Source organism: Bidens hawaiensis, unplaced genomic scaffold (genome assembly GCF_021521415.1).
Source record: "Bidens hawaiensis isolate Kalapana, Puna unplaced genomic scaffold, B.hawaiensis_p1.1 tig00020696_1, whole genome shotgun sequence".
NCBI classification, from domain to species: domain Eukaryota; kingdom Viridiplantae; phylum Streptophyta; class Magnoliopsida; order Asterales; family Asteraceae; genus Bidens; species Bidens hawaiensis.
The window spans coordinates 169,263-183,871 of NW_027493183.1; the positions used below are offsets into that span (position 1 = coordinate 169,263).

The 14,609-nt window shown below is 43.8% G+C and overlaps 1 protein-coding gene across 1 annotated transcript; it reads right to left on the bottom strand.

The window, feature by feature from the left end:
• Positions 1–10,600: 10,600 nt before the first annotated feature.
• On the bottom strand, positions 10,601–12,829 carry LOC143561512 (ACT domain-containing protein ACR8-like). The gene is made up of 6 exons (XM_077049577.1): positions 12,747–12,829; positions 12,573–12,618; positions 12,377–12,491; positions 12,203–12,270; positions 11,524–12,093; positions 10,601–11,068 (listed from the first exon to the last, which is right to left on the bottom strand). The coding sequence occupies exons 1-6, from the start codon at positions 12,815–12,817 to the stop codon at positions 10,604–10,606; spliced, it is 1,335 nt and encodes a 444-aa protein (XP_076905692.1). The 5' UTR covers positions 12,818–12,829; the 3' UTR covers positions 10,601–10,603.
• Between the last annotated feature and the right edge of the window lie 1,780 nt (positions 12,830–14,609).

Consider the following 14,609-nt stretch of genomic DNA (forward strand, 5'->3'; position numbering starts at 1 on the left):
GGCCGAGCAAGCTTTCAGTGAGATAAAAGAATGTTTGATAAATTTGCCCGCGCTCACAGCTCCACTTCCTGGTGAAACTTTGACATTGTACCTATCAGCAGGAGAGCGCGCCATCGGCGCAGTATTGTTGGTGGATCGCAAGGGAATCCAAACGCCAATATACTATGTGAGTCGGGTGCTGACAGATCCTGAGACGCGCTACTCCATCATGGAAAAGTTAGTTTTATCACTAACACACGCGTCGCGCAAGCTTCATAGATATTTTAATGGTCATCCCATTGAGGTTCTGACTGGTTACAACATCCAGCAAGTTTTGAGGCGCCCCGCGCTCTCGGGAAGGCTGACAAAGTGGGCGCTGGAATTAGGTGAGCACACAATCGCCTATAAGCCCCGTCCAGCAATAAAGGGACAAGTCTTGGCTGATTTCATTGCAGAAGTCCCTGAAGAAAAAATTGAAGAGGCTCAGCGCGAGGTAGACCCTCCGCGAGCCAATGATGAAGAAAATGTTTGGAGTTTGTTCACTGACGGAGCTTCAAACAACGAAGGGTCTGGCGCAGGCCTCAAGCTGGTGGATCCAGAGAATCATGAATATACTTACGCCATCAGGTTGGACTTCAAGAGCACCAACAATGAAGCTGAGTATGAAGCCTTGCTGGCTGGCCTCCGCATCGCACACAAATTCGGAGTGAAAAAGCTAGAGGCACATGTTGATTCATACTTGGTAGCAGCACAGGTCAATGGCCTTTATGATGCCAAGGAGAACACCATGCCTCTGTATCTAGAGCAGGCGAAAAAGCTCATCGAGCAATTTGACTGCTTCAGAATCATTCATATTCCGCGCAGTGAAAACAAATCTGCTGACGCGCTGAGCAAGATGGCATCAACCAGCTTCGATCACTTTGGCAAAGATGTCAGGGTGGAAGTATTGAGCAACCCGTCGGTGGGAGCGAAGTCTGTCCTTGTAACTCATACAACCCCTTCATCATGGATAACTCCAGTAATGGAATTCTTGAAGGAGGGAAAAGTACCAGACGATCGCGCCCAGGCGAGGAAGATAAGACACAAGTCGCAGAACTATGAACTGCTTGATGGTACATTATATCGACGCTCTTATCTGGGACCGCTCATGAAATGCCTAGATGCTGAGGAAGCAAGTTATGTGATCAGAGAGATACACGAGGGAATCTGTGGAATACATGCTGGCCCGCGCATGGTGGTTACCAAGGCAATGAGCGCAGGTTACTATTAGCCAGGCATGTACTTGGACGCTTTAAAAGAGATCCAAAAATGCAAAGCATGTCAGAGCTATGCGCCAAACACCATGCGGCCAAAGAACAACTTGATTCCGGTGACCTCCGCATGGCCTTTCCACAAATGGGCAATCGATATTGTGGGTCCACTACCGCAAGCGCAAGGGCGAGTAAAATTTTTGGTAGTGGCAGTAGACTATTTTACAAAATGGGTTGAAGCCAAGCCACTAGCAAAAATCACAGCCGAAGCGATGAAGCAGTTTATCTGGAGCCACATCATATGCCGTTTTGGCTTGCCCATGGAAATTGTGAGTGATAATGGCAAGCAATTCACTGACAAGAATATATCCAGCTGGCTCAAGGAATTGCGCATCAGCCAAATTTTCACTTCAGTTTATCACCCTCAGGGGAATGGACAAGTGGAACGCGCGAACCAAAGCTTGTTAAATGGGCTGAAGAAAAGGTTGGAGGGAGAATCCCATTCTTGGGTCGAAGAGCTACCTAATGTCCTGTGGGCACACAGGACATTAAGCAAAACCAGCAATGGCGAATCCCCGTTCAGCCTAACCTATGGAACAGAGGCAATGATTCCAGCAGAAGTTGGATGCCCATCCCATAGAGTGCTCATGATGAGCAAGATTGATAACGAGCGCGAAAGAAGGTTGGATCTCAACTTACTTGAAGGGCGCAGAGAGGCGGCTATCATCAGTGAAGCCAAGTACAAGAAAAAACTGGAAAAATACTACAACCAGCGTGTGAAAGAATGCCACTTCAAGAAAAATGATTTTGTCCTTCGAAACAATGAAGCTAGCCGCGCGATACCCCCGGGAAAAATGTCCCCCAATTGGGAGGGACCTTATCAAGTCTCGGAAGAATTGGGAAAAGGCGCATACGCTTTAAAAGATTTGAATGGAAAGAAGATCCCGCGCGCATGGAACGCGGCACAGCTTAGAAAATGTTTCATGTAAAAATGTCAAGTTTGTAATCAAGGCTTTTTAAGCCATTATGAATAATGATACGCGCTATCTTCTCTTAATGTGGATTCTATTACCTTTTGCATACATGTTTCACACTTCCCTTTATTAGTTTTGAGCAATATGACAACATTGTATTGACATCAAAATGAAATAAAACGAAGTAAAACATACATGCGCGAGCTTCAAGCTCAAACGCGTTAATGAGTCTTAACTCTAAAACGTCAGGGCCTTAGCCCAATTCTATTACCTTTTGCATACATGTTTCACACTTCCCTTTATTAATTTTGAGCAATATGACAACATTGTATTGACATCAAAATGAAATAAAACGAAGTAAAACATACATGCGCAAGCTTCAAGCTTAAACGCGTTAACGAGTCTTAACTCTAAAACGTCAGGGCCTTAGCCCAATAATGTGAGCCTTAGCTCAAATCACTCACAACATCCATCCTACATACTGCGCACCCTGACCATAAAAATACCTAAACACAACTAAGGCAATGCAAATGCCAAAACATAGTTGTTAAGGTCTCAGGTCGAGGTCGCGCATGAAACTGTAATGGATATCTGAGTAACACATATTGACACGTAAAGGCTAAAAAACTCATAATTCCATGCGCGAAAACGTCGCGCAAAAGAGGAATAATGAAAACGCCAAGGCGCGTGTCAACATAATCAAGATATGGAAAAATCACTTACAATATGACAAGGATTAAGTATAATAATTTCCTTACAACCTTGTTCTTATTTCAACGTGCAAGCATATCTTATATTAAACAAGCAAACATGCAATATAAAGAGATGAATGGAGAATGCGCAAGATGCGAAGAAGGGAAAAACAAAATTTCATTCCAAAGCATTGAAATTTACAAGTATACAAGATGAAAACATACAAACTACAAATAAAAATAAAAAACATGAAGGGCTTCTCAAGTCTCCACATCGACGTCAGCCTCTTCATAGTCATCATCATCGCCCTCAGCATCTGGCGCAGCCCGCTCCTCATCTCCAAACTGACCATAGTCAAGTTCTTCGTCTTGAATGGATTCTTCTATCACAATAGTGTCAGGAGCGGATCCTTTGGCCACGCCAGAGCCGCTAGCAACGCCAGCATTCCCCGCGCCATCATCGCCGCCGCCAGCCCCCTCGCACTCGTCAAGTAATTTCTTTAGCGCGGCGAGATCGGGCTGGTCAGCAAGCGCGGATATCTGCAAATCATAAGGAAAAATATGAGTATAAAAGGACTTGGAAAATAAGTCAAGTTTATCTCGTTAAGGTTAAAATACCTGGGCAAGGATGGGAATGGGAGTATTCAAATACTTCTCCCCCATCGCGGCCATGTCCGCGCAGGCAGGGTCGCTCTGATAAGGGTACTCGGATGGGTTCTTCTTCAACATGCCATATTCATAACCATCCGTAAACCCTTCAGCTCGACCAACCAAGCGCGCGGCAGCGTTGCAATCCATCACAAGGGCCTGGAACTCGTCTGAGTATTTCATCGCGTAAGCGCAACGAGTCATGCCCTGTGAGATTAGCCAGTGGCGATCCTGCGCAAGGGAAGCAACAGACGTCTCGAGGGCAGGAATCTGAGAGTTTAATAACTCAACAGTTTCCTTAGTCTGTTTCAGCTCCTCTTTGTCGGACGCTGCTGCCGCCAAGGTTTCTTCCTTCTCCGCCCGCGCAACATCAAGTGCTTCCTGGCTAGACGCTGCCGTCGCCAAGGCTTCATCTTTATCGGCCTGCGCGGCCGCCAGCTCCTTCTTCAGGCGCGCAACCTCACTCTCCAGTGATGATTTTTCAGTTATAGACTGGACAAGAGCTTGGTCACGCGCCTCCGCCTCCAGCTCCAGGTCGCGCGCTCTGCGCGAGTACTTGGCCGCCTCCGCCTCCGCCGCCTGCAGCTTCTCCCGCGCAGCCTGAAGCTCATGACCGCGCTTCACGAAGGCGCTGTTGGCACTTGCTCTGCTCTCACTGAGCTCTGCTTGGAGCTTCTCAGCTCTCTCGCGAGCATCAGAAAGATGCCAAGCAGACACCTTAGCCTCTTGCTTGGCTTCCGCAAGAGCATCACGTACTTGTACGTAATCATTGCGAAGCTCTTGGGAGGCAGCAAAGAAGGCCGACCCAGCAAACATATGATCGTTGAGCAAGTCGTCGCGAGCGCGGTCCTCCTGGAACCTCCTTTCAGATGGAGGCACAGCATGAGCCCAGAATTCCGCACACACACCCATGGACTGAAATGTGCTGTCTTCAGTAATATTCCATCTCGGGCGGTAAATGTGATCGGCTTCCTGCAAAAACAAAGCAATTATCTAAGTCATCAAAACATTAAGATGGAAGTCCGCGCAGCGGAGCAAAAAAGAACAAATACCTACGGGGATGAAGCAGAAAAGTCAGCGCCAGCCCCACGAGAAGGCTCCGCCGCGAAGCCTCGTGGCGCTGCAGGACTGGCGCGACCGCGGTCGGAGTCTTCAACTTCAAACTCCTCTTCCTCCTCGGAAACAGGCCTTTTCTCCTGCGACCTAGAGCCAAAATCGGTCTCGCGAGGAGGGCTGTGCGCAGGAGGAGGTGAGGGAGGTCTCGACGCCGCCAGGTCGGCGCGCAAAACGGCCTCCTGCTCCTTAGTAATCCCAATGAGGAGAGATTCATCGCTTGCAGGAGCAGGAGCAGAGCCAACGGCGCTGGCACCAGCACCAGGAGTGCCGCCAGCAGCTTGTGCGCCAGCTACGACTTCTATGAAAAAATCAACAAAAAGAAATGGTTCATGACTTGATCTAAAAGAAAGTCAGAAAATAAGAGCGCAATACGTACCTTGGCGCAACTCCGTTCGCGAAGCAAACATCGCCATGAAGTCCATTCTACCCTTCTTTGAGGGTAAAACGGGGGACTTCGAAGCGACCTCCGGCGCAGCCTCGGCATCTTGTTGCGCTGTCGCCGGCTCTACAATCATTTGAGTGAGCAAAGATTCATTAATAATTCAATCAGAATCGCGCTCATAGAACCATAAAAGATAAGCAAAGGATAAGCAAAGTATACCTGTCGAAGGCGCAACACCGCTTCCCTTTTCCGCCGCGCGAAGGGAGGAGGTAGTGGCACCATACCTCAGGTGGACAGGAGGTCTGCCCACTTTTTGAGGCAAGGAAGACAAGGAAACCTTGGTGGTAAACTCCTGGGTTTTCCCAAATCCCCCCGCCTGAGTAGGAGGATCCTGAACAACAGGGGCAACATCTTTCTTCTGTTTCTTACTGGCCCCCGCGCCAGTTTTCCCCTTAGCTTTACGCTTTAGTTGGGGCGCCTCCTCCTCCTCCTCCTCTTCCGCGAGCTCCAGCTCGTAGTTTTCGAGCGCATCTACAATACACGCAACAGAAGTGTTAGCAAAATTTGGTATTATAAAGGAAAATGCATAAGTACAAAGGCTTACCAGGCGCATCGCTGTCAAAGACAAATCCCAGATCAACAGGGATGAACATGTCATCAAAGCGATCGGGGAAACCAACCTCCCCAGCGCCCAGCGCGACGGAGCCACCCTCCATATGCTCATCATAGGCGGCGTGGACATACTCCTTGCTGACTGCACAAAACAAATCAAATGATATCAGCAAAAAGATAAGTATTCGCGCATAAGTAATGCAATGAGATCAACTTACACAAGCCGTCAACTTGGATCACGGGCTCAGTCGCGCTGTCAGCCCACCTCTTGCTCATACCCACCCCCACCAGCGCCTCCTCACAAATTTTCTTGGCGGGGGATGGTTCAGCAGTCAACTTTTTCACCCAGGCGCCAGTTGGGTTCTTGACGACACCCACATCCGCAGGCGCAGAAGAGATCGCGCGCATGGTCATACGGATGGGGATCACACCAGCCCTGATGTAAAAAAACCTCTCAGACCAGTCATGAAGGCTCTTGAATGAAACAGTGGAGCACTTCACCTTCTGACTGCGAGGAATAAAAGAGAACCAAGAGTCTTGGATCTTGGGCTTGTAAAAAAATTGAAAGCGCCGAGGGGTGGGCTCCTCGCGCTGAGATTTGCACATGAACTCAAAATGAGTCATGCGCACAAGTCCAAACGGATGGACTTGGGATATATGAAACCCATAGAACCTAAGCACCGCACCTACAAACCTTGTCATCGGGAGACGAAGGTTGCAGTGGGTGAAAAAATGACAGTACAAGGATATATAGCCGGCAGGCGGGTCCGCCGCTGTTTGCCCGGCCACAGGCAACATGCAGCCAAACAGAGGGGGAAAACCCTGAGAGGCGATGAGGCTGTCAAGATCGGCCTGCCTCAATTTGCAGGGGATTTCATTCCACCTCTTCACGGCCTTGGTCCTCCCTACCTCCTCCGATGAGACCTCAGCAGCCTTCTTCCCCTTGCCGGTCTTCTTCAATGTAGACATCACTAACGATTTCACACGGCGATGGATAGGGGAGGTTGTGTTGTCTGAGCTATCAGACATACAACTGTAAAACGGACAAAGGATGATCTGAAGAACAGAGACCTGGAAGCAGAAGACACGTAATCGGAATAGAAAGAAAGAAAAGAGCTCAGAATAAAACAGCAAAGAAGATGAAGAAATAAAACTCTAAGGGCTGGCTTTTATAGGCCCAGGAGAGAGAAATATTGGTGCTGATCGGACTTCACGCGCCCCCACTCGCAGGTGTAAGCCAACGCGAGCGCGACACGTGTCCCTGACACTGTGTGGGGGGACACGAAAAGAAACTACAGCTGTTGCCAGAATTCACGCGCCACCACTCGCAGGAACGGACCAACGCGAGCGCGACACGTGTCCCTGACAGCATGTGAGGGGACACGAAAGGCAACTGTAGCACCTCGAGCACACGAAAGGTCTGACACGTCTCCATCACTGGCCCACGTCAGCAACAACCAACCATGTACAGGGACGATTCGTTTGCAACCAAAAGGATAGAATTTCGCGCAACGATGAATAATAAGAAGAAAAAGACAAACCCCTACTAAAAGAACAAACTGTTAAGTCTAATATCTATCTTGCCTCGCTCGCGCGAGACAAGACACACATTAGACTGAGGGGGCTTGAAGAGGTATGTACCCGCCTCAACACCGAGCAAGGCGGGTCAACCCACAAGATATAGACAAGAGGCTTGAAATCAAGACATTATGAAGGCACAAAGCCAAAACCTATGCGCATGGCGCATATCACATATGCTCATGCATCACATGCTCAGGCATCATATGCCCAGGCACCACACATGCTCAGGCATCATATGCCCAGGCACCACAGATGCCCAGGCATCACATATGCTCACGCATATCACATATGCGCGTGGCGCATCAGCGCGCGGCGCATATCACATGCTCGTGCATATCACATCTGCGCATGAAACATCTGCGCGTGAGAATAAAGAGAAGACCTCGCGCATCCTCAGGATTGGCGCATATCACACATGCACATAATCAACCTCGTCCTTATCCAAATCAGGATTAGGGCAACCTTGATTGTGCACGTCAGACAACCTTCCAGAAGGTATCTTTTTAAGGAATAAGAATATGCTGATGTTGACAGCCACCAATGAAAGGTGGACAACTCAGCAAAACCTATGTGCCACCACGTGGTTATAACCAATGAAAAAGCACCAGGTGTCCCAAAGGACACGTGGCGCAAAGCTACTGGAAGAGGCTAACAAAGCCCTAATTGGGTCTGAGCCCAATCATTGGAAACCCTAGCACTATAAATACAGCATCAACTCCACAAGGAGAGGACATCATAACACACAGTCACATACAATCACAGAGTATTCAGCTATTAAGCAATACACTCCAAATTCCTTACTCTCTGATATTATTATCTTCTCCCACAAATACTTATTCTCACACCGGAGGGTTACCCCAAAGAGGACCCCTCTGTCCCTTTCTGAGGGGTAAGTTGACGGTGCTGTTCATTTTGTAGGTGGAAGAACCCAGATCCAAGAAAACCATCGGTGAAATAGTATAATCACACCCGAGGAAAGTAGATCGTCTACCAGTGAGTCGATCCACGTCTCTTCAAGAAGCCAAACTACCCCTTTTAGTTTGTTTCATATTTTGGTCTTATGGTGTGCTTTCCTTGTCTAAAAGTTAGTCGACAAAATAACTAATTTGCTAGTTAATTGATTTTTTTTTTGTACATTAGCTCATATTGTTTCTAAGCCTATATTCAATAACTCTTAAACTTTCAAACATAAAGAAATCATGACGACACTGTTAACTTATTAGAATTTCTATCGGTTTAATCAAACATGTTACAAGATTCACCTCTTGCTTAAATCTTGATGATTTTGGTTTCATCTAAATCATTTTATTATAATTAGAATCAATTAATACTGGATGAAAGTTCGAATAAATGATACGAATTAGAAGGAACGTACAAATACATTCATGTCTATTATTATTATTATTATTATTATTATTATTATTATTATTATTATTATTATTATTATTATTATTATTATTATTTCATAAACTAGCATACTTGTGAGTTTAAGGAGGTGGCGCCTCTTGGTGGGGGGTTTGGGGCGACGTCCAATGCGAGGTTAGTGGTTATTCTAGAATAATGAAAACCCCCGTAAGGTATAACGTATTATTGACCAACTATATATAGAAATACAATGAGATAATATAAGAAAACACAATCTCCTAATTATGGTAACAATATAATATTCAAACTTTAATAATATATTATGCAATATTCTTTAATATCCCCCCCCCCCCCCCCAGCAGTCAGAGTGGTAAAAAATCGGATGCTCAAACTGGATCAAAAAGCTTATGAAGATACATGACCGGCTGTCACGTAGAGCAAGAACTCAGTCAGTTGTAGGATCTAAGAAGATCGGTGCGTCTTGACTGTGGTCAAGCGATGGCTAGGCGTGATGACAAGAGCTTCGACTGCAACAACAAGAACTATGGTTGAGTTGGATGATATCTTTGTAATTATGCCATGTTACATATCTTTGCCCCCTCCCGTGCTATATAATTCTTCTTCCTTTGGTGTTTATGTGTAAAAGCATGTTACTTTTTTTTTTTTTTTTTGGTTTTTATTTGATAAAAAGTTGTGGTTACTTTGTATGCATGAACTTATGGTTGAAGAATAGTTTGGAGAAAATTAGTGGAGAGTGTGAGTTTATTTATAAGTGAATTTTTTTAATCCAACGGTAAAAAAAACCAAAAAAAAAAAAAGTAGCCGTTGAACACACACCAAATCTTTTCATCAAATAGTATAACCTGTAATTGTCATCGACAGGTTTTTTATTGGGATGGCGACGGTGTTGCTTGACTACTTAGAGTACCCGGACCAACCTACCCGCTCCTACCCCCATCACCCTTAGGGGTGAAATCTTTTATAAACAACTACAAGGTCTTAGTTTCTACTAGTTTCAGATGACTTGTTACAAACTTTCACACTTTACTTGGCACCCTCATCAGATATACCACACTCAAGTCGATTGAAGCAGCAACTTTGATTCTTAGCTTAAACCTAACTAGTGTTTTTTTAACAGTTGAAACTATCCCTAATGCCAGAGTGAGTCTCCTTGAGACGAGATGTCAACCATCCAAACTGGTTTTGACGCTCCAGGTCTGCCACCAAGTAAGAAAACCATCACTATGGTAAATCCTCTTGAGTCAAGTTTTCGAATCAAAGAATTTAAGATTACAAACCTTAACCATCACCATCATGGGCTCATGGCATTAGACCAAAGTGTTAATGGCATAACTAATTAGTTTACATTGTTGTAAGACAAACATAAATATACTTAAAGAGCATTACAAATCCATCCTCGTCCTCTATTTTAGAGGTGATTGTAAATGGTTGTGAGTGGAGAAGAGAGAAAACCGTTCATGAGTAAATTTTTAGGAGAAACAATGTTCATTCTTACCGGCAAATTTTTTTTAATGTTTTTAAAGTGGTTCTGAGTAAATAAGAGAGAAAATGTAAAGATAGATGTATAAAAAAATATTATTTAATTAAAAAAGAGAAAGAAAAGATGACGTTTTTAGAATAATTATGAGATAGAGATGAAGATTGAATCCTGATTGCGCTTAATTAGTTTACACATATGTTAGACATTGGGTACATCTTAGGATTACCAGATATAAGGTTAGACTAAAATTGTTCTACTACTATCAAAAACAAAATTCAAAAACAGACCAATAAATCAGTTGTGAACCAATATATTTTAATATAAACTTACCTATATAAATAAGATAAGATATATGATATAGCCCTATTCACCATCAAAATCCTAATGTATATCCACCAAACCAACTATCTAAATCACTTTTATATACAAAACATTAACACCAAACCATGCATGCCCTATAATTTTTATCAACAATATAACCATAAATGCATGATGTATAGTCCTCAAGAATAAGACTTGATCAACCCCAATAGATTTCTTCTTAGCAAGCTACCAAGTGAAAGCAAAACCGCACCACCAATACCACCTGTGTTTTGTTCATCACTATCTGTTTTCTGATGATACATTGATGGTAGCTCCTTTACTCTTAGATAGCCCGACCCAATTCCTTGCATAACTGAATCTACAAGTTTTGAATCCACAGGGTTTCCAATCGCGTCCGTTACATAGAAAATGTTTAAAGCCATGCCCATTTTTGTGGATATCTCGGCTTGTGTTACATTCATAGCATTTTCTCTAAATGTTCGGGTCACTTGGGCCAAAAGCCCAGGTTTGTCGGGTTTATATAGTTCAAGCCTCACACCCTCGGGTGCCCGTCTTTCAATAGCTGCTTTTAAACACATGATCACTCGTTGCTTTTCAGCTTCTGAACTAATTGGGCTTCCATCAATATGCCTGATAAAGAATTCCTGAAAAAGATTCAAATTTTAGCAATATGAACAAAAGCTCGTGAAAAAGATTCAAAATTCGGCAAAATGAACAAAACCCCATTTTAAAATTTTCTTTAAGTAACCGTCAGAAACTAAGAAACCACTGTCAACTGGATCTGGACCTAAGGCCTCTGCTCGTGATCGGCATTAGATAAAATATATTAGCTAGGGTTTGTTGTTATATGGTTACCATAGTTAGAAAAATACGATTTGATTACGATTCCTTTGTAATTATCTCATTGTTTAAGGATATGATTTAATGTATCTCATCGTAATCATATACTAGCCAGGGTTTATTTGTTATATCATTACCATAAGGAGATAATAAAATCTGATTAGGCTCCTATCATATTAATTATCATTACACAATACCTTACAAGGTTTTCATTATCCTATAACCAGATAACTATAATATGAATGGTGGGAATACATACCAGATACGCTTCGTCTTCTCTAGTAATGATGGTTGCATGAAACACAACGTATTGCATATCCGTTAACGTGCAAACGACATCAAACAAAAGCTTGGGCCGATCTTTACACTGGATATTCACAACCGAGTACTCTTTCTCCGCACAATTTTGAACCGACACCAACGGTGCATATCTCCCATGAGTCTTAACAATCGGAGTTCTATCATAATCACGATCCGCAAACATCATCTGGTGAAGCCTTCTTTCTGTGTGAGTAACAGCCAACGAAACCAACGTCTTGGCACTTCTTATATCATTATCCCCTTTCAACACATTCCTTAACCGAGCCTCGATTTTCTCAATCTTTTTACGGTCTTGAATTGGACACCCGGAATCACAATCTTTTAAGTGAATTATCGATGCGATTCGACCGTTATGCGTCCATACTTTTGACTCAACCACATCACAGTTAAGTTCAGACAAAATCGCAAAGATTTCAGATAATAATCCAACTCTATCGGTACCGGTTAACTCTAATGTCGTCATACCATCAATGGAGTTTGAACTTGTTCTATGAATAGTTCCAAGTGACTGTATTAAACAATGACAGAATATTATCATTTATGAGTAAAAATTGATAAACAATGACATGATCTTATTATTAAAAAGTTACATTAAGATATATCAATATAACAATCACCTGTTCAATGCAATTGATGATGCTATCATCTGCTAATTTACTGCCATCCAAATTGGTGACATGGAAAACTGCAGATAATGAATCAAAACAAAAAATCAGACCGCATAATAAAAAGTCAAAAAGTCAACAAAAGTCAAAAAGTCAACAACGTCAAAATTAAAAAAGTAAACTTACCATCCATGTTCCATCTTCCATCTGATGAAACATAACCTTTTTTAATTGAAAGATTCAGATCTGTGAGAACTTGAACAGCCTCAAGAAGAATCCCATCGTTTCTGGCACTATCAATCTAAAATATAAAGATTAAAATAAAAAAAAAAATCATTAAAAAAATGCAAAGCTTAACCAGTAAAAAAATATAAAAACTTACCATGATGCGAGTTGCATCTGCACAACCAGCATTGTCAATCATAACCCTACAAACAATAACACACCAACGACATAAGTTACCAATTTTAACCAAGAAAACTAGGGCAAAACCAATTAAAACTTAAAACCCTAACAAACCCAGATGAGAATAACAATTATACAGCAATTAACTCACCTGGGTGTGTTCATACGAACAATTAGCTTCTCATACTCTTCCAGAAATGGCTTCCGGTCCATCTGCATCATCTTGTAGTCTTTTTCCGGGTTTGAAGAGTGAACAAGGAGACAAGAAGAAAGAGTACAGGTAATAGAGAGCCCAGATTTGAAGAAATTGGTAGCTTTATATATTTGTTATATTATATTATCGACTAAACCGCCATGAAAGCTCTTTCTTTCTCTCTCTAGGGAAGCAGGCTTTTCGGTTAACTGTCTCCTTGGGGAATGAATGTGAAGGTATTTATATTGAGGCGCCGGTTTGGTTGGAGGATTTTAAAGGATTTCAAAGGAATTGAATTCGAATTCCATTGTTTGGTCTGTTTGGTTGGGTATATGAAGGAATTGGAATTGGTTTCCATTCAAATTCATCATTTAATGGAATTTAGATTCCTTCCATATATAAAAGGATTTTAAGGTATTTCAAATGAATGTTCACAATTTACTCAAATAACCCTAGCAAGTAGTAACCAAAGTCACCTGCATAGTCACCAACTACCACCACTGAAGAGGTAGGTCCCAGCAGAGCCCAGTTGGACCCGCAAGACCCACCTTGAACAGGGACGTCTGCGCAACGACCAACTGCTTCCGCAGGACCCACCATGCTCAGAGAAGACCTTACGCGCAGTACGCCAGCTGTACCCGCAGGGAAAGCCTCCCAATGGTGAAGTACCCCGCTTGTTCCCGCAGTTGCGGATACAAGCCATCAGGGAAGGCTACCCGCACTGATAGCAAGGCTACACGCACAAGGCACTATTGCTACTTCAGTAGTCACCTGAAGGAATGAGCAAGGCGGGAATACTCCCGCCCAAATGAGCCAGTCCGTATGCTTCTGGAAGATCTTTTGTACTATACCTACCAAGGTATGGGCAAAACAGACGATCTGACCAGAGACGCCCATGAACCAATCACAGGGTGACAGCTCACCGACAACAGTACGAGGAGGAGCACCCTCTAGTACTGTTTGTCACTATTAGCCGCTGCCTACTCACCAACCCTTACTGTGGGACGTGCGCAGCCTACAGTTGGTGGAACAGTGCATAGCCGGCAGTAAAGGAACAGTATACAGCCGACCTTGTCACTGTAGGCCGCAGCCTATCCACCAACCAGCATGGCTTGAGCGTAGCCCACTGTTGGTAGAACAGGAATACTATTCAGCCGGCTGTACCTTCTAGGAAACCTACCTTCGGCTATAAATACGCCAACACATTGGAATGGTAAGGACATCATCTGATATCTCGTTATCTTATCTAGCAATCTCTTAATATACACTTATATTCAGAGCAATCTAGTCTGATTCTCACGCCGGAGGGTGGTCACAATGAGGAACCCCCCCCCCTTCTCAGTGACGAGCTTACGGTGTCTGTTTTGCAGGTCACCTGAAGAACAACCTTCTCTGCTGGACCTCATCCTCGTGGGAAACATTACTTAACCCCCAGATTATCCGTAATCTGCCCTGGGTCATTTAGTGTTTCTTCATTGGCGCCATCCGTGCATAAAAGCTAGAACTAATTCTTAGTTTTTTCAAAATTTCTGAAGAAATGGTTAACGTTACTCCGGTCCCAAGGCCAGTAAGTGACCAAGAAACCCCGGTGACCACAACCCCAGCAACTGGGAACACCGGCGGTTATACAAATTTTACGAACACTACCCCGGTTACCCAAGCCGGGACAAGTGCAGTAAACAATATTTCACTGGGGTTCACTGATGCCCAGTTGGAGAAACGGACGAGGGTCCCTCGCCAAACACTAGATCAAGTTAAGGCATGGGCCGAAGCATGTCAGAAAGAGTTCCAAGCTGAGTTGGATGAACGCTTGCGTTCACT